This window comes from Corvus brachyrhynchos, unplaced genomic scaffold (assembly GCF_000691975.1).
Source record: "Corvus brachyrhynchos isolate BGI_N302 unplaced genomic scaffold, ASM69197v1 scaffold10, whole genome shotgun sequence".
Classification (NCBI taxonomy): domain Eukaryota; kingdom Metazoa; phylum Chordata; class Aves; order Passeriformes; family Corvidae; genus Corvus; species Corvus brachyrhynchos.
This window is the reverse complement of record NW_008236180.1, coordinates 2,288,879-2,309,032: the sequence shown is the minus strand read 5'-3', so window position 1 is coordinate 2,309,032 and position 20,154 is coordinate 2,288,879. Positions and strand designations below refer to the sequence as shown.

At 40.6% G+C, this 20,154-nt stretch overlaps 2 protein-coding genes across 4 annotated transcripts in view; both read right to left on the bottom strand.

Annotated features, from left to right (window-relative positions):
* Nucleotides 1–3,482, bottom strand: part of LOC103617226 (protein-glutamine gamma-glutamyltransferase 6) — a 14,270-nt gene extending 10,788 nt beyond the window's left edge. Inside the window, exons 1-3 of the mRNA XM_017733136.1 lie at nucleotides 3,328–3,482; nucleotides 449–622; nucleotides 38–88 (exon numbers count right to left, since the gene is read on the bottom strand). Of these exons, the coding sequence (XP_017588625.1) occupies nucleotides 38–88; nucleotides 449–622; nucleotides 3,328–3,334 (232 nt within the window). The 5' untranslated portion in view covers nucleotides 3,335–3,482. The remainder of the gene's footprint in view (nucleotides 1–37; nucleotides 89–448; nucleotides 623–3,327) is intronic.
* Nucleotides 3,483–5,523: 2,041 nt separating this feature from the next.
* Nucleotides 5,524–19,758, bottom strand: LOC103617216 (protein-glutamine gamma-glutamyltransferase 6). 3 transcript variants are annotated; one of them, XM_017733144.1, is made up of 15 exons: nucleotides 19,740–19,758; nucleotides 19,323–19,525; nucleotides 18,205–18,319; nucleotides 16,153–16,326; nucleotides 15,711–15,950; nucleotides 11,894–12,012; nucleotides 11,506–11,631; nucleotides 11,172–11,352; nucleotides 10,797–10,932; nucleotides 10,319–10,422; nucleotides 9,985–10,227; nucleotides 9,006–9,323; nucleotides 7,877–8,040; nucleotides 7,085–7,209; nucleotides 5,524–6,022 (listed from the first exon to the last, which is right to left on the bottom strand). In XM_017733144.1, exons 3-15 carry the CDS (start codon nucleotides 18,209–18,211, stop codon nucleotides 5,872–5,874), a joined length of 2,088 nt encoding a protein of 695 aa, XP_017588633.1. In that variant the 5' UTR covers nucleotides 18,212–18,319; nucleotides 19,323–19,525; nucleotides 19,740–19,758; the 3' UTR covers nucleotides 5,524–5,871. The 3 variants fall into 3 exon arrangements, with proteins under 3 accessions (XP_017588633.1, XP_008633711.1, XP_017588642.1); XM_008635489.2 differs by lacking the exon at nucleotides 19,740–19,758 and having other exon boundaries at nucleotides 19,323–19,709; XM_017733153.1 differs by lacking the exons at nucleotides 19,323–19,525; nucleotides 19,740–19,758 and adding an exon at nucleotides 19,578–19,709.
* Nucleotides 19,759–20,154: the final 396 nt, after the last annotated feature.

The window sequence follows — 20,154 nt, the reverse complement described above, 5'->3', positions numbered from 1 at the left end:
TCATCGGGCTCTTGGGCTGCACTCCAGCCACTGGCACCCTCCTCAGAAAGGGTAAATATGGCCTTGGTCTGCTGGGATGGAGATGGTCCTGCCAGAGAGAATGGATGAGCTGGGAATGGTGGTTTATGAGAGGTAGAGGTGAATTATGTTCAGGGACCAGAATGAAGATAACGTGAAGTATTGCAGGGATGTCCTTAGGAGCAGAGATACAGCCATGGTTTTGGAATGAGGGTGGCTGCTGCCTTTCTTTTAATTATTACCCTGCCTCTTGCCTTAAGGTATAGCTCAAACCTTAAAATGGAGACTCCTAAGTCTAAAAGGACAATGAATCCTGAATGAAACAGGACAAAGCTTAATGTTTCAAGAATGGGCCATGTAGACCTGTAAGGCACAAGTATTTTGGAGCTGGCGTAACCTGGATATGAGATGAGTGCCATGGGGAGATTACCTGTGCTTGCAATAAAGGTGAAGTTGTCCCAAGATTGCACTGTTGTTTTGAGGTTCAGAGAGATGTTGAAGGGCTGCCCTCTCCTCAAGATTACTTCTGTGCTGCTGTAATCAGAGGTGTGATGTGCAGCTTTATTTAGCTTGGATTGCCAGTTGACTTTTCCTATTTTTAGGGCTAGAAAGACACAAGACATGTTAATTAAAAACATTGTCCTTCCGACTTGCACACCTTTTCATTGTGTCTAATGTACTAATTTTATTATATTTATGTATAGCTGCCATTATGTGCTATAGGGAAAAAGAAAAATCCATTGTTATTAAAAATTGAAAAAAAATCCAGGGAGTTAGATGAACAACTAAACTACCTTTTCTGTCAGTTTCTTTCAGAAAGAGAAAAAACATTCAAAAATTTGAAATTCAGAGAATTCGTCTTTGAGTTAAACAAAAAATCAAAATCTTTTGTGTGTAGATAAGACTTTGTTAAAGTCTGAAGAGACTGTTCTGTTCCTCATGTTCCTGCTCTTTTTCTGTGGTGATATCTAGTTCCCATAGTGTTTTACAGATTTACAGAAAGAAGTATTAAAACTCTCATTAGGAAGTGCAAGGCTGATTCTGGAAACACTGCCTGACAGTGAAGGTTGGTATCTTTACTGTGGAACTTGCTTGTTATCTTCTCACATATCTTGTATCTCAATTAATTTACAGTCTTGTAGCTTGAAGCTGGGTGTTATTTCACACTCTGTTGGGAAAAGATTACAAGCAGAGGAGTGGCATATCTTGAGGCAGTGCTATGGGTTGCTCTATTGTATCATGATAGGTTGCCCAATGTTGAAGATGGGGCACTGAAGCTCAGATTACAAAAGCTTCAAGCTTTCTCTCTCCCTGATAAATTAAAAAATCCCCACAACAACAAACAAAAACAAACAAACAAAAAAGCAGATTCCCCTATGAAAACAGCTGTTTGGAAAGTGCCCTTTCTGAGTATGATATTCCAGAGGAGTTTCAGTTGAGGAAAACTTGCTGCTCTGACTAGAGCTTGTTAACCCTGTGCAGAATAATGGTGCTGTAAGCAACATTTCCATCATTTCACTGAACCAAGAAAGAGGCTCATATCTGAAAGATTCCATAGGATTCTACTATAATAATAGAGAAGGTGAGATTTGAGTTTTCTGCTGTGTTTGCAGCACGCAGTTACATTCTGTGAAGGCTTGATAAAGGTGTAATTGTACTCATTCTTCAGCTTTTTGGAAGAAATGTGCATTTCCAAGGCTGCAGTAAAGGCCTCGAGCAAGTGACTTTCCTCTAGTCTGTGTGCATAAGCGTGTGTGAGTGTTTTTATTTAAGGGTCTTGCTTCAGATGTGTCATCTGGAGACAAAAATTCCACTGGCAGGAGCATGGTGTTTGAGTCACATGATGTGAAATGCCTGGAAAGCGTGTCGCTTGCATCATCACTTCATTTTCCTGGCTTAAACATGTTTAATTGAAAGGGACCTATGGATAGCATCATTCCTAATATCAAGTCCTCTAATTTAAGAGTGACTTAGAAGGTGTTTCTGAAGGAAACTGACTTGGGGTCAGGGTTTGAAAAGGAGTCAGTTTGCCTTGCTGCACTTTATCTGTGTGTATCCTGAATGCCCAGGCTCTGTGGCACCACGTGTTGTGCAGGGCTGCAGGAAACTGAGAGGATTTTGCACACCTGCAAATAAAAATCTCATGGCATAGGGGATTTAATGGCCATGGGCTTGGTATTAGTGACACACTGATGTTAAAGGACCTAAACAGTGCTGCTAAAGGCTGTCAGAGTAGAATGTCACAGGCAGACAGGATGTCCAACAGAGATAGAGGGGAAGTGTGCAGAAGTAGGAAAGATAAAGAAAGCAGTGGCTAGCATTGGTTTGCTCTAACAATTTACTGCATTAATAGTTTGATTTGCCTTGCAAAGTTCATGGTTACACAAGCATTTCTAGAGAATATGTGCAGGAGATCAGAAAAAAAGTTCTGTATATGGGGCAAGAGTACAGTAAAGCTTGATGCCAGTCTTTTGTCCACATGAACCTCAAATTTATCCTTGTTTTGATCTTCACAGTTTTAATTTCAGTCTTATAATTTCTTTTTCTTCTTTCAGTGCCTGTTAGGAAAACTTATTTTCTAGAATTCTGTCAGTGTACAACTGGCCAAAACTTCTAAAAATTTGTTTGGGTGTCTATCCTGTATTGGACAGACATTGGGAGCATGCTCAGAAGGAAAAGCCCAGTGGTCACTGCTGAAGATGCTGATCATGGTGCACACAGGGTTCTCTTTGATCTTGACTGAAAGATGAAGCTGTAACAGGAAAACCTCTTTAGGCTAAACTGTAGATAGAGTTTGTGTGTGAGTATTCCATGGTATATGTGTCTAACTTGAGATCTTTACAGTCAGCATCACAGTGAGCACAGCGAGTGCAATCCCATGAAGACAAAGAGCACTCGGCTGGCAGAGCCCCTCTTGGGAGTCCAGAGGCCACCAAGTGACCTCTCTGAGGCCAGACTTCATTTGATCTTAGAGCCTGGGATTTCCATGTAGCAGTTTGATGCCCCAGTCACTAGCCAACAGTGATTAGATGGCTGCAGAAGCACTGAACAGAGCAGTTAATTGATATGATAGAAAAATATTTTCTTACTCTGCTTTTCTGTGTTACTGGAAAAAAAAATGTTCAAGACCCATGATAATAAAAGAAAAAAGAAAATCAGTTTTAGTAGAAAAAACAATAAATACACAACCTAAAAAAGCAAAGCCTCCTGAGAGAGCAGCTAGACGTAATTTATCTTGTTTCCTCAGTAAATACTGCTCATCTGGATTGGAAGAGGGATGTCTGGAGCCATCAGGCTGGATGAACTTACCTGCCATGAGGATTCTTTCTTCTTTTCCACACTTGTGCGTAGCTCAGGTTATGGTTACAAAAGTGTGCAAGAACATTCTAAATCCTCTTCCACCAGCACCAGCAATGAAAGGCTCAGGACTGGACTTGGCTACAAGGGCTGGAGTTTATACAAGCTGGGTGTGACTTGTGGTTGGTAGTTACTGTTTTTGTAGTGATATCCTACGTGAGCATCCACTGATGACTGCTTTAATTGCACAATCTTGATTCCAATTATCCTTATGTAAAACTGGTGAATGACTGAGGAAAGATGGCAATCAGTATTCTGGTATTTTAGAGAGGAAAGCATCCCAAATTTGATCTAATGAAGGAAATATTAAGTAGGCAGAAGCAACTTAATTTTGGATGGTTTTGTTTGTGTCAGTGTAGGTTTTTGGGGACTGTATGTACAGAGGGCAAGTATAGACAAATACACCTATAGTACAGCACAGCTATGTGGGACATGGAGTGAGTGATCTAAGTCGATTTATAATAATTACTGTTACTGCCAGTAGCTTTTTTTCCCCACTTTTTCTTTTCTTTTTTTTAAGACAGATCTGTCTGAAGATCTTCCACATAACTGCATATAATTCGTTCTGTCTTTGCCACAACATTGCTATAATGCTTCCTTCTCATTACCTGTTTCTCACATGATTACCTATAATCTGCATTTCTTCTGTAAGGAGCAACACGTCCTGGGGAGGGGGCATTGTTGTGCAGTCAGCTGTGATTGGGAACTTGTGTTAAGTAAAGAGAAGTATTTAATGGCTGCCTCTGCTTCTAATAATTTTTCTTTGTAGTTTGGTGTTCATAATACATGCACGTATTTTAATACATGCCCACAGTTTCTCAGTAGATGTTTTGCATGGCAAGGTTGGTTGGGCCCTGGAGGAAGCCACAGAGCTGCTCTTCTGGTGTGAGCCCTGCCCACTGTAATTACAGGCACTCTCTTCTCTGCTCCTGCAGCTCCCTCCTGCCCTCTCCTCCCTCATCGTGTGTCACAGCTTATCTAAAAACATGTCCTGCCAATTTGTCCCAAGAGTAGGTTGCAGACTGCTCTGGACTTCCAGTGGACTGTAATGAGGAGTGAGGTGTGTCAGGAAAAGGGATGATCTCTTATTTTCCTCACCTCTACCTTCTGCCTTGTGTCTTTTTTTCAGTTCTGTTTTCTGTTTTGTTTCCACTTTCATATCAAGATTGCTGGGAACCAGAAAGGCAAATTAATTGCCTGCAGTTTAAATACGTTTTTTAAAAAAGGAATCTAAAGTGGTTTTTTATGGTTTCTTTTGTGGTTTTTTGCTGTAAAAATCTGTGATTATATCTGGACCCCTCAGGCTCTGAAATACTATCACCTGTCACACAAAAATGCCCATATCCATAACTCCTGACAGCTCTGTGGTTCAGAATTTTCAGCTTATTAATTCTGCTTTAAACTTTTCGTAAGTCACACAGCAAATATAAATGTTCAGGCTTGGCAGAGCTGTTTGCACACCACGATTGCCCCACATCCTGCTCTGAGGGTGATCTGGCAGCTCCTGTGCCTGGTCAGTCACTGTCACAGCAGTGCTGGAGCGGCTGCAGGAACAGGGAACCCTTACAGCTACTTGCAAGTGGGTTTCAGGGGAGACCTCGTACCTGGAAATGTTGGGATTGGGAACCCACAAAAGGGGCTTCTGTCTGCAGACACTGACAGGTGTGGGGTCAGGGCTGCCCTGAGTGAGCCACACAGGGAAGGTTTGAAGGCAAACGTATTCCTTGTCTTCAGTGACCTTACAGTGGTGGGCAAAAAGAGCTACTTACCCTGTGTTGCTGGGCTGCCACACTATTGCAAAACTCTCCCCGTGCTTTGTGGTGCCTGGGACTCTGTCAGGCTGCATAAGAATTAAGTTGCTGTTTTGAATATGTACATGTGTTCTCCACTCTGTGACAGGCCTGTGCCCACAGGCTACAGAAATACTGCCATGGACCCCAAGCATTACTATTCCCAGCCTTCCTAAACTTTTTTCCTCCCCATTCATGGAACTACAGGTGTCACAAAATACAGAAATTAGGTAAACAATGCAGGAAATGTTCCACTCTTCTAGGTTAGTGGCTTGTGAAATGAAGAAAAAAGAACTTTGCCTTAGTCTTGTGATTTCTTGTAATACTCCCATGGAATGTATAAATCATTACAAAACAATACAGTTGAGAATGATTTTTATTTATTGCTGACAATTAGAATGTGGTCGAAAAGAGATTGTATTAATGATGAGGGAAGAGTCAAAACTTGGAGCTTAACAGAATGAGATTTGAAAACAGTGAAACTATTTCTACAAAGAAGGGGCTTCGTTTTTTTCTTTAGTCAATGTGGGGAAGAGAAATACAATTAGAGACTAAATAATTAAGCACTATGAAAGCAGACTTGATTCTATTGCAATGTAAGAGGTCACCAATTTTTGTGCAAATTTCCTTTCTGTCATCACTGTTCCTGTACAGAGGAGAGTATCTTGCTGTGTTTATGCTGAAATGGAAAGTTGATTCCATCACATTATGCAGGTGCTACGGCAATTGTTACAAATCCCTTAACGTGTGAAAATTTGTCACAAGAGAAGTCTACTTGCAGCTGTAAGGGCCCAGCCCTCCGAGGTGTGAATTCAAAATAAATTTTTGATCTCTCCCTCGGTGCCAGTCGTGCCAAACTGAAAAACACAAGAACAGAAAAAGAAAAAAAAGAATGTTGTTCAGGCTTGCATTGTCTTTTGTGAGATTCCCAAGAAACAGAACTGAAGGATATCTAAAGCCCCAACAGTTATTTGAGATCCAGCCTTGGGTTTTGAGAATTACTTAGGGTTTGAGGCATTGTGTAGGCTAAGAAATGAGAAAGGACAGTACCATCTTCCTTTACTCTCAAATGGAATTATGGAAAAGAGAGGTGCTATGTCACAGTTCCATCTTAGGGCTGGATGCAAATTTGGATAGTCAACACAAACTCACAATAGAAAAACTCTGATGTCAAAGGTCAGCGCTCTGTCCAATGCCTGCTTGGTTAATATCCCTTTTGGCAATAATGATTTTTCTAATGGCCATTGTGCTTTGGCTTGTATCTCCTTTTGGCCTAAATTGGCTTTGTCTTTTACTGGAATAATGTTTTCCTTGTTTTTATGGATTATTATGTCCAAATAGTTCCACAGCCAAAGCAAGTCAGGCTGTCTTACAATAAAAGATGCTTTTAGGAAATACGAACTAGTGCTCAAAACTGAGCTGATCCATAAAGCAGCAGAGTCCAGAGGAAAAGAGAAAAAATAACAGAAGATTTTGCTTTTATGTTTTGAAAAGGCATGATTTTCTCCTGCTTTAAAGGACAACAGAGCAACTTTTTGTTTGGGCTGAACCAAGGGGAGTGTCTGACTTGTTTGCTTTAGCCTAGTTATCTTTTTGTGGTGTCAGGGTATTGTATATGAAAATAGAAAGAGAAAGCCAAACTGTAGAATAAACTGCAGAGAGGCAAAATAATTTGACATGTGCATTTGCTTTCCCAGAAAAGAAGAATGTTAGCAGGTTTGAGTTGTTAAAGAAGTTCTATGTGGAAAAAACACCACATGATTAAGAAATCGTATGTATGTTTGGTGGCATTTTTGTTTTCAGAAATAGAAAATATAAAAAAGACAATTCAAGTGTGATTTTTTTCTTTCTGTTTGAGAAGTTAGACATGCTGTTGGTCATGTTGGAAGCAGGGAGTAAATGCTGCAGCTTCTACTTACTTTATCTTGACCTGTTGGTTCATCAAAGTCACCAGCAGGACGCAGCGGCTCACAGGCTCCGGGAGGGGGTTGGCGTAGGAGATCTCCAGAGACACAGCTTTGTTCACTACAACCCTCCGAGGGATCTGAAGGACAAAACACATTCCTGGTCATTCACTGGTTTACACTTTCCTGGAGTCAGAATTCTGTGGAGCTGCAAGTGGCATTTAGCTGACAAACATTAGCTTTCCTAATGTTTGAAGCTGGATGTGGCTTAGCTAAATAGTGCTGTCAAGCTGTCTGCAGTATTTTGTGCATAATTTCAGTGAAATAGAGCCCTGGCTACACAGACATGTCCCATGAAACCTGTCTGATCTTTGGGTTGCTGAGTAGTTTTTTTCTTTTTTTGGCATATCATTGATTAGGATTAAAGTGCTAAAACAGTATGAACTGGCTCTAGCACTGGTTAGAGTTAAGGGTTTAAATCTGTATTTTGGCAAAGTTCTTTAAGGACAACACAAACACTTGCCAATACTTGGAATGAAAACAAGTACTGTGGAACATAAGGCAGTGGCTTGTGACTGGGAAAAAAAGAAGGTAACAGAGCTGTTCTGAAAAATGGGGCAGATTCAGGCCAAGGTTCAGAACTGGCCTCTCATGTCCTTACTTTCTCAATTTAAGCAGGCAGAATTTTGGAACAACATCTGAAATGGCAGCCTAAAAGTAATGCATTTATCCCCAGATTCTCATCTTAAGATCTGAGCTCCAGATCTTTTAGTGTCTGTTCAGAACATCAGGGAGAAAATTGTTCACCTTAATGATGATGTTTGTGTCCTCTAAAATGATTGTCTTCTCCACCAGCAGCCTCAGCCCGTGTGTGCGCATGACTTCGCACAAAGCAGTGACTTGGATCCTTTTGTCAGTAGTCAGATATCTTCCATAATGAGTATAAGGGATCTTTACCCGGATTTGCTTCCCTGGAATTCAGACATATATTTAGGAACCATTATATTTTCAAAGAAAGCTACGGAAAAGAGTTATAGTGAGGGGTTTTATTAATTACTGAAGAGAAAAATGATGGCAGTGGAATTTGTTTATATTTCCTTCTTGTGAGACTGGTTGTGTATTTCCCTCTTCTGGTGACCTTTTTCTACTTTAACCCATTTGACCCTTACAGTTTTGAATAGAGGATTTTGGCCTGAAACTGAGGGAGTTTGCTCATCTGCATTTCACTGGATTCCTGACCCTTTGTATTTCTAATGATTAGAGGTATAACCATTTTAATCTATTCCGTCCTTATATCCTCTTTATTTTACCTCAGTCGAGAAGAAAGTTTGGGTCAAGTTTCACAGAGATCCTTTTCAAGTGACCTGGTCAGCTGCTCATTGTAGTCCTACAACTTTTCTGCTGTGTATGGAAAAAATGTTTATCTTTGTAGCCCCTGGGGATGAAAAAGATCTCTATAATAATTTCAATAGTCTTGACTCTTCAAAAGAGAGACAGAGTTTCACTTTAACTTTTAAACTTTTTCCTAGTTGATTTCTTTTCATGTGTTGCCTGTTGAGTGCCAGAAGGCACGCATCAAATTTTCTTTATTTGTTAAGAGTAAGATGTGTTCCTGTGTAATAATCACCACACACACGCACATATATATATACATATAGAAACCATGACACATACACATATGTATAGTGCTGCTTCTGGAACTATAACATAAGTGTAGCCTTCTATGTAACATTTCATGAGACATCCAATTAATGCTTGAACTAGTAAAAGTTTTCAGAGGGAAAAAAATAATGGAAAATGTACTCATAAACCATGCTATGAAGAGGTGGAATGAGTAGATGCACTACAAAGCTGATATAGGTATGATACTGATGTTTCTTCCTTCACGAGGCTAGGAAGAGAGCTATATTGGCTCCTTAGGGACATTAAAAGTTACCTTGTTTAGGACCAAGCTCCACAGAAGTGGCTGCCTTCAGGATCTCTGCCACTGCTCTCCTTGTGTACAGGATGGTTGAGGCACTCATGTCCACCCTCACGCTCTTGCGGTCAGAGGAGAGGTTGCTGAGGACCAGGATTAGGTTAATGTCTTTGCCAAAAACTGGAGGTTCGGCCAGCTTGAATTTCCCAGCGATCCCAGGGTTTCTCATTGTCTCTGAAGGTCTTCCCTCGGGGGAGTCTGTGCGTCCTTCTGTGACACTTGTTCCAAGTATCTTAGCCAAGGCCTTTTTATAAACTCGTCTTTCCTCGGAAGAACCTGGTGGAAGCAGAGAACCAAGTAAAATTCTAGTTCTGTTGCAAATGCACTTCCTCTGTGTAAAGGCTTTCAGACCAATACAGGGTAACAGCATCACTCAGAAATATGCAGTACTTAAAAGCTCCCCATATCTTCATTAAGCCTCCATTCAGATTTTTCACAAGGGATATACGGTTACGAGGTGAATAAATCACTAAAATGAAATATGATGCATTTGTATTTGTTTAGGATGTGAGATTTCTTTTTCTCTGGTCAGAACATGCAGTTGTGTGCTAAGTGCTACTCTGCTTATCTGACAACAGCCAGCCTCTGTATTAAATATGGTTGCACTAAAACACTGAGGAGTGAAACCCTGAGGATTTGTCTGCCTTGGGTAGTAAAATGTATTTTATAGCCCTGTTTTGTGTATGCATTAAATTTTACACTTCTGTGTAAGGGACTAAAGTATATTTTGTATTTTCCCTTAATAAGGAAGCTACTAAATGCACAAACCAGAAATATAACACGCACTGTATTAAGAAAGTAGTCTGAGAACACTGGCAGAAATACCTTCTGAAGGCAGGGGAGAGATGCTCAAACAAAGCAGGTTACCCATTCTAGCTTCCCAGCACCAAGGATTCAGTAGGCAGTAATAGGAGATAATTTGTGATAATTCCTTTACCTTCTGGATATTTGTAGTTAGCAGTGACATCCACACGGCCATTGCTGCCCACAGCTTTGGTGCTGATGGACCTGCCAATGATTTCAGTATCACAATAAACTCTTTTCTTAGTTCCATCATTGTATACAATCCATCTGTTGCAGTCGGCGTTCACCTCTGAGTACACAAACAAGGTGTCGTAATCCAGGTCTACTTCACCTTCTTTGATGGCTAAGACAGATGCAGGGCCACACTGAAAAATTCCTAAAATGTGAAAAAAAAAAGGTTACACTTTATTAGTTGTGCTCAGTTTGGAGAAGGACTCTTAAGTCAGGCTGAGAGCTTATGCTGTTACCTCTGCTCTGTTCTTGTGGAGTTGCATCTAAAACCTGCCACCCACTGTATGATCTTCCCAGGTCTGGGCGAATGAACCAGCTTTCATTCCAGACATGATAATCCCTGGAGACAAAGAACAATGTCTAAAAAGCACAGTAATACAGAGTCATGCAAACTTCCAATTGGAGAAGTGTAGTGAATTTTTAACAGATTTTTCTAAACTCTAAACTGAGACACAAACTGTCAAGTTACAGTACCTCTTTCAAAGGACAGATTTACTGCCTGCTTTTGAGGTATGGACCTCAGGGCAGGGAGGGAGAACATCATGAAGTATGTTGTTTGGTTGGTTTTTTCCCAAATGGATGTCTGCAGTATTAATTTAGATGGTTGTGTTACATTTTGCCCACTCAGTTGCTTTTGTACTACTAGTGTTCATGTTTTTAAGTCTCCTAAATCCTCTCTATTGTTGTTGGTGAGATGGAAGAAATTATATTTACCATGTGGAATCCTTGCTGATATTAAGACTCCTTCCAGAGCTGTCATAGTACTTGTCGATACTCAGGTTTCTATCCACGTCATGGGCAGAGTTAAAATTTGAAACCAAACGAGTTGGAATCCCCAAGCACCTCAAAACTGAAATATATTTTATAAAAAAAACCAAACGAGCAAGAAATGCAACAGAACCCACACAGCCTTAGTTCAATGATTACAAATATCTGAGAAACAAAGTGTCTAAATATTTTGTGATTCTTCAGCATTAGTGGTGTTCACAGCACTGTTCCTCTTGTAGAAATTATTGCTTTGTGGTTTTGATAAAACTGGAGGTCACGGATGCCTCAATTTCACCCCAGTCCTGTGTTCTTACAGCTTACCTGTACACATCACACCTGCAAAAACCCAGCACTGGCCATACTGAACAGGCCTGTAGTTGTCCTGACGCCATTTCTTGAGGATCACCACGCTGCCATCCCATCTGGATGGGTTCTCATGCGAGTGGAAACTTCCTTGCCACTTTCCCAGGAGAACTCCATTGTCGTTATCATTTCCATTGATCTAAAAAGGAGCCAATGGACAGAATGCACGAAAATAATTGTGTGTAATGCACTATATCTAGTTTATTATATTGCTTAGGATGCAGGTGGCTGAGTCTCAGTGGTGCTTTCTGCTTTCTCATGTGGGATTTGGGTTAAGTTGTCCATTTCTTACCATAGAACTGATTACTCGGCCCACATATTTAGGATCTCCTCTTCGTGACACATCCATGGCTGGGTCCTGACGATAGTACAGGCTCAGATCAAGCATGGTGAGGCAGATGTTTAGAAGATCTTGAAACTGTGAATAGACAAGATAATTTTTTAAGAAAATGGGTGGTTTCACAAACAGAATTAAAGGATTTTCTACTGCAGTTCCTCCTTTCTGAGATATTCCAGCACGGAGGTGATAGGGACAGTGGGGCACACTGTTAGACACACTGTGAGCAAACCACAAGTAAGGCTACCCAGATTTGTACAGTCGTTATATTAACAGCAAATAATGATAAGAGAAATGCTATTGGAGGCAGAATGAGAGGCCAGATGAATTCCTTGTGACTTACCTGTCCATAATACCACCCTCTTGCTTCAATGTACCTTGCATTGCCCACAAAGATTATTCCATTTTCATTTAGAACATATTCTTGTCTCTCATTTTCATTGGACATGTAGACATCATCACCTGAAAACCAAGTTGGGCAGACTTAAAGCTGAGAATACCAGCAACGTTTCAGAAACATTTTTGTCTTGATTTAGCAAGGAGAAAACTTCTATTTGCAAAATAGAATTGTTACAGCTCCATGAACAGGTACAGTTCAGTGATAATGTCTGTTATTGTATATGGCCAGGGGAGGTGTGGGGGGATGAAAGAAGGATCCATATTATATTACTTAACTTTTTTCCCCTACTTTTAGGATATCCTTGTGCATTATCTAAATGTCCCCTATCTGCACATTGTGTTTTTGTGAGGAAGGTGGAGAAAAGTCCAGGCTAGCTCACCACATTTTTCTGTCTTCTCAGGGTAGTTAGAAGTGGAACAGATATTTGAAAGGAGCCACACAGATGGCATTTTTCTCTCTTTTCCAGATGTATTTGCCTTGTTTTAAGATTCCTAAATGAAGACTTTTGCTTGACTGATCCAAAGTTCTATCAGGAATGTTACTGGGATAACCTGCTCAGCCATTCACTTGGATTTCATTGTTCCTCATTGTTTTTCCAAGTTTATGGCACAGTTTGTAGCTGCTATGAAAGCATTGGCTCCCACAGAGGTTTAGGTTGGTCACTCTTTAGATAGCAATATCTGCTTAGCTTTGCTTTTAATTCCATAATGTTTAAAAATATTTTCTGAAAGGTTCAGGATTTCAGGAAATACATACAAAAAGATCAGTTTTTCTATTTTATTGAATCAACTTCTTTACCTTCCTATAGGAACTTCCCATCCTTCCCTTCCTGCAAATAAAAAGATTGCAATTTATTTTTAAAATTGTATCATGTGATAAAAATCTATTTTTGTGGTTGTTGTCCACACTTTTTAAAAATAATATCGTTGTTGATTCCTGAGGTTTTGGGGTAGCATGGACATGGAGACCTGTGTGCAGTTTCAGGGGCTGCACTTCGAGGTGTGGGCCAGTTGGAAAGAATGGGAGGAGCACTGAGAATGCTCAGCATTCCTGAAAATCTGAAGTATGAATTAACTCAGAATTATTTTAGGTAGGGAAAAAATGGGGGTGAGGAATGGGGCAAGCATTGTAATCAATTCCAGAAATTCTTGTGAAGAGAATGGGGCAGGGGGAAATAAAATCTATTCTTGGTGTCTGTCATGTGTAGGATGAGGAATTATATGCTACAGTCAAAGCAGGAAAGATTTGGTTAGTTAATAGGATAAAGTTCTAATAGAATGGCTTGTGTTTAATTGGAGGGAATTGCCAGGGGAGGTACTGGAGCTTCCCTAATGGCTGGTCATTAAGAAGGAATTCAAGACCTGTCAGGAATGACCTAAGTGCTGAACTGAACCTGCCTTAGAGCCCTGGTGTGAGACTAGATGACTTTCTAAGATTCTTCTAGCCCTGTGAGTTGATTATTCGGAGCAATCTAAATGTCCTTGTATAATCAGCTGAAGAACATTTCCTTTTTTCTAAGGTTTATGTACTCTCAATAAACCTTTATAGCTTGCTAAACTAGAATATTTTTTTTTTGGTCCAAAAGGTTTTTCATGTGTTCATTTATCCTAGTAACCCTTCACTGAACATGTTTTAATTCTTGTCATCTCATCCAAAGGCATTAACATTTAAATCTGACTAACTGTTTTCTCTTACACAGCTTAAGATTGCATTTTCCTTTTTCAGGGCCATTTCACATTGGTTCTTGTTCTTTGATTAACAAGGGCTTTTGCATTCCTCATGATTTCCAGATGATAAGTCTGTCACTGAAATCATTGTTATTTCTCCCTAGAGGTATGGTCTTCTATTTCCTATTACTATATCTTATTTCTTCTCACCTTCTCCAGTCTCTAAGGTCAGCCAGTTATTTCTGTGTGTTGTCCCAGTCCATCTGTTCATGGACAATGCTGTTTAATGTCAGCATGTCAAAGTCAGTGATGAACTATTTGACCTGAGTGTTTTTTCAGATGACACTTAAGGATCCACTCTCTAGTAGCTTTTCTCCAATCCAGTGCTTTTCCTTTCTCTGGTCCTGACTGTTTTCTTATAAGTAGTTCTTTTCTGTTATTACAGTTGATGAACTAATTTCTGTATTCCCCAGCTTAAAGCCCAACCTCCCACCTGGAACCCTATCTACAGACCAGATTTGCCATTTATCCTTTGCCCAGAAAATAAATTTCCTATTTCCCTTCTGCTATGACACTTACAGTAGTGGGAACATACCCTCAAACTGAATCTGTTCCTGTTTTTCAGGATCAGGGAGCTATTCCAACTCTGCAGAACTTATTCAGCAGCATCCTCCATTCAGCATTAAGGATACTCCCTTTTATCTGTCAGTAGTCATTGCATCATCTGGTAAATCTGGAGGACTCTTCCACAAAATCATTCGTTTAAAATTGTAATGGGCACAGCTTAGTTTTTCTCAGTTTTCATCTGAGAAGAGTTTGGTCTCTTGGGTACCATTGCTATGCTGGTGTTCCAGTTCAGGAGCTGTCAAATATTGCTGTCCCTCCAGTGTGGTTTCCCTCAATTACAAGTTACACACAAATTATTTTTCAGGGGCTTCTGGGGAGGTTTTTCCCCTCAGGACTGTCTATGCAGAGATGGTCTGAGTTTCCTGAACATATTTGTATAATTATTTCTGCCTTCCAGGACTTGCTGGGCTAATTAGCAGCTTTTTTCATCTTGGCTATTGACGTATTCCTTAGTGGCTCTTGACTAACATATGGTCAAGGGAAAAAGTAGTGGATGAGTGTGGCTACTTTTCTCATATAAGTTGTTTACTCACTGGGATGGCTTAGAGTTCTCTTCACTCTAGAGTGTCATGTTTTCAGGCCAACCCAGGTTTCTAGACTATTGCAAAGTTGCAAAATATGAGGTTAGAAATTTGCAGTCTCAGGATGTTGCAGAAGAAATGCAGAAATGAAAACATGGAGCAACAAGAGTTGTCCATTTTCAGCCCAAAATGAAAAATATGGGAATTGGACAGGAGCCAGCAGTGTGTGCTTGTAGCCCAGAAGGCCAACCACATCCTGGGCTGCATCACCAGAGGGGTGGGCAGCAGGTTGAGGGAGGGGATTCTCCCCCTCTACTGTGCCTTTATGAGACACCATCTGGAGCACTGCATCCAGTTCTGGGGTTCTCAGCACAAGAAAGGTGTGGACCTGTTAGAGCCTCCAGAGGATGCCACAGGGATACTCCGAGGTCTGGAGCCCTCTGCTCTGGAGACTGGCTGGGAGAGCTGGGGGTATTCTGCCTGGAGAAGAGAAGGCTCCAGGGAGACCTCATTGAGGCTTTCCAGTACTTGAAAGGGGCTTATAAAAAGAAGAGAGAGCAACTCTTTACATGGACTGAGAGTGATAGGACAAGGGGGAACTGTTATAACCTAAGAAAGGAGAGATTAGCTGTTAGGAAGAAATTCTTTACCAGAGGGCAGTGATGCACTGAAGCAGTTTGCCCAGAGAAGCCCTTGTCTACAGAAAAAGTGATCTGCTTGTTTCTGAAGAGTCTATGATATAACCCCATAGCACATTTTGTTAGGGTAAAAAGGAGGTGGGGTGGTGGCAGCAGCTTTTTAGTGTAATGAAACCAGATCTCTGAGCACACAGCTGAGATTGCAGCAGCTGGTGACCCAAAGAGAGACAGCTTGAGGGAGCAGCTCTGTGCAGGTAGGAAAGCAACAAGGTCAGTTGTGTTCGACAGCAAAGGCACTGGCACCTACCTGGGCACCAAGGGTTGAAGAGTAACACAAACTGGCCCAGGTATCTGGAGAAGATCTTGTTCCCTGAGGTGACCCGGAGGGTGAGGTTGTATCGCCCGATGACAGCATTGGCTGGGCTGGTTATTGTAAAGTTCATGGATCCAGAATCGCTGGGTCCTTGGGCAGCACTCCAGCCACTGCCCCCTCCCTCAGAGAGGTTAAATGCAGCCCTTGTGCGATGAGATTCCGAGGGGGATGGCCCTGCCAGAAAGAAGGAGTCACTGGTTTCCATTCCAGAGTGTGGTTTCAACATTAACCTCACACTTGAAACTGAGCATTCTGGGGTGCGGGAAGCACTAAAAATACATGCAGAAAAATTGCCTCCCTAAATAGAATAAGGAGACAAATGCAAGGAATAAAGATTATAATTCTCTGACGATGGATTAAGCTATGGGAATGTTACCTATTTCAGTGACAAATCCTAGGCTGTCCCCATTCTGCCTTGGTCTGTTAAAGTACAGGGTGATGTTGAAGGCTTGTCCTCGCCTCACAGTCAGCTCGGTGTTGGCATATCTGTTGGTGTGGTGGTTGGCTGCATTCACTGATGGCTGCCAGCTGATGTGCGTTGGGGTCAGATCTGTAAAACACCAGAGAAGTCACAAAGAAGCAACTGGCATGAGGTCATTTGCTGTTTAGTGGCATGATGAGGTTACTAAGAGCAATTACCTCTTGTGGGAGGAAGTACAACTAAAAAGCAGATGCCCCATTAAATTAAGTCTATTGGTCGGTAATAGAAATCTTTCCTTGGGTTTTGTTAAAGAGCCCTCTTACAGAGTACTTACATACTCCTGTACAGTGCTGGATGCTGTTTTACCACTGGACTTAAAAAAAAATTTACAGGGGCAAATTGGTGTCATTTCATAATCAGCACCAAATAAAGTGGCCTGTAGCCCCTCTACATTTTAAACATACATATTTTTAGGATCACAGGAATGGCAATTAGGACATCTTACTTTTCCTGCTTAGATTCTGATGCCATTTGGCCTAGATGCAAGGAAAAATGCATAGTGAGAGATCATCTGTCTTATATGGGTGAACAAGAGGTATTTGAGGACATGCTGAAGCTTTTGACAAATCAATCTGTCTGTCTGGATCTAGGCAGTAACTTCATGTCACAGAAGAATTCTGACCTGCAGTGTGCTTGGAGTTCTCTCATACCGTGTCCTCCTGCACATTTGCTGTTATTATGGGCTGTGGTTTAAACCCCATGAAGTGGTTCCTGACACCTCAAATGCTAAACTACCTTTATGACAAGCAAATATGTATATGATCTTCCTTGCAAGATTGTTTTCCCTTCCCTGTTCTGTTGCCATGCTCAAACCTGAGCAGTTATGCTGTGTTTGGGAATGCTGAGAAGCACCTTCTGTGTTTGGATCTGCCCTGGGAGACTCTACAAAATACACCTGGAGCATTGTGTTTCAAGTTTTGACAAATGCTCAGGGCAAGTACCTTGGTGAAGGTTCCTCCAAGTAATTTTTATTAATGTCAGTATCATAAATGCAACGAGGTTGGGGGTGGGGGGAGTGGGGACAGGATGGGGGCACATGACCACCACCATTTTAAAGGGAAATCAAAGGAAAACAATAATAACAACAAAAAGAATAGGATGGAAAGGATGGATTAATGCCTATGCAATATTATTGTAGGGATCTTCAAACAAGCTTCTAGAGCACACCATGGAGCTTATCAGTGAAATACTAAGTCAGATCTGAAACAATATAGGTGCATATTAAACCACAATTTACACCTAATCCTTGAAGAAGCGATAAAAGTAAAACTAATTTATGAAAAAAAGTGTTATAATTAAATTCAAGGAAGAACTAGGGTTTTTTGGTAGTTTAAGACCACAAAGAGGTAATGTGAGAAAGTACTGATGGACTGAAAAGGAGAATTTTTAGTATGAATAATGGGACAACAGTGAACTGCAGTTAGCTGCTGCTCTCCCTGCAGAGCTGATTTGTAAATGTTTTTTCCATTAAATGAGGAAGAACCCTGCTTTGCAATTGCCCAGCTCAATAATCATCTTCATTTTAACCTTGAAAAAGCAGAGATACTGTCATTACTCTTTTCCTTTGGTAGGGTTTTAATGCATCTTTGAATTCCCATCTATAGGTTCCATGCTCACAGCTCCATTAGAATGGATTACACAAACTTTTTTTAATACCAATCATAACACATCTCTGAAAAAGCATTTTAAAAATGGTGGTTTTTGAAGTAATGAAAATTTCTTTTCTCCTCCCTATCCCAATATCCTTTGTTTAGCTCAAGAATTACTCTCAAACAAGTCTTAACAATAACAACATTAAAATTTTGAAAAGGAAGTGCAAGAACAAATTACAAGGTAAAATATCCTTCAGATAAGAAATCTGAGCAGATACCTACAGGGCATGAATCCTGAGGAAACAGCCCTGAGTAAGTACCTGCTGAAGGGAAACAAATGACTTGCAGAACTCACCTGCCATTCCCTCAGCTTATGAGAATTGCATACAACTTCCACTTTGTTCTTCAAGGATGTCCAAGTCAAATCAATCATAAAAAGAACAAACCCAGCAATCTTTTTGTGCTGTCAGCTGAAATTTGAGAGAAGGGAGAGGTACTTAGCAGTTGTTATTAATACCTGTAAAGTTGTCAAACGAATTAACTGGTTCCTATAATATATGTCTGTCTAATGCCAGAGTTCCTACTCAACGTGGGTGTAATTATGGGAGGAGATACCAAAATTATTTACTCAGAGGAAATGCATGCTCTTGAATCCCAAGACAAAAAGAACTTCCTACAAAGATAATAGGTGTGCCATGAATAAGTTATCTTTAAGGATGAGGAAATGGGCAGCATGGTGGGATGTAAAAGCTGTCTGAAGGGAAAAGGAGCATTTCCTGATGACTTAACTTCCATGTTGGTTAATATCACTTCTGGGTTTGTCCAACAGCTGTGGGTTGGTTTCAGAGGGGTTTTTTTGTCTAATATTATCTCCACTACCCTCTGACATATAAAATTATAAGCTCCCACTAGAAACAAATATCTGTTTACCTGTTAAGTTAGCTCCATCTATTAGTATTTCCCAGAAGTTTTATTTCAAAAAGAACTTGCAAACTAATAACTTTGAGTACTTTTTGTCAGCACAAACTTTAAGCCTTTCTGTTTTAAAAACCCTTACTATATTTCTTTTTGGATTTATGAATGTATTTATTTTTGGTTTTGTACCATCACTTTGTAAAAGAGTACAAGTAATAAAATTATGTAGTTTTGAAGAGGATTATCTCCTTAAGATTCTGCAGCCCCAGTGATCATGTTTTAGCACTCAGTAAAGACTTAAAAATAAATTAGTCTGAATTTTAAGTTACAGTGAAAGAAAAACAAACTAAAAAAGCAGCAAGTTAAGCTCCAGCAGCTGTTTCTAAGGTAGATTTTACAAAGGCTTCTTGTACCTTTTTGAGAAACTTTGTTTTTGTACTACAAAGACTAAGAGCACTTACTAATATGACAGTCATGCCAGCCAGCCCTATCCCAAAGAAAAACACTGAAGCTTTTCCCACTAGGCAGCAGTATCTATCACAGCACATCTCCACTTACATTATAATTCAGCAGTTCTTCCTTCCCTTGGAAGTTTCCAGGATGTTCAGGCTGTCAAGACTTGTTCCGGGAATCACCTCAAATGGGTTTGATTGCTCTCCAGAGCTATTTCAGTTGGTTTTTTTCTCTTTTCCTTAATTCATATTCCTTGGAAACCATAAGAGCCACAAGCCTCTGATGTTACCTGATCTTCACACACAGCCCTAGTGACAAACCGCATCGACCAGTTCTTAAGTTCAGGCGTTCAGTACTTACAGTGATTGCCTCAGATGTTACACATTGCTCCCACTGGCATTTGACTATTTCCTTTCTTCTTCCTTGCTCCTCACATACGTAATTAAGTCTCAGAACACTTTTTCTGTCTTGGCTGCAACCACCTCCTTTACCTCTGCAAGGCACGCCCACAGTGGTACTCACCGAGCCACCAGAACCTCTCTCAGACTGGCCTGCATCCCAAACTGGTACCTGCCAGTCTCACCTTCACCACAGCAAAGCACCAGCAGCTGCTGTTGTAATCCCTTTGGAATGCAGCAGTCATGGTTCCTAAGTGACTAATGGCTGAAGGTTGTCACAGGTGTTTTTCCTAACTCCATTCCACCCACCCATCATCCAAAATGGTTCAAAAGACTTTGTTCCTCTTTTCCCCTTGTATCATATTCTTGGAATTGCCCTTCAATTTGCCAACTTTCAGGGAAAAATTTTATGATTTCATTCATCTCCTTAACAATTTTGTCTACTGTTCATATGCCCAGGGTAACTAAATCCACCTTATCTTTGTCTTGTTACTACTTTTTACTAGAAAGAGGAAAGCAGCATAAATTCCACAAAAAAC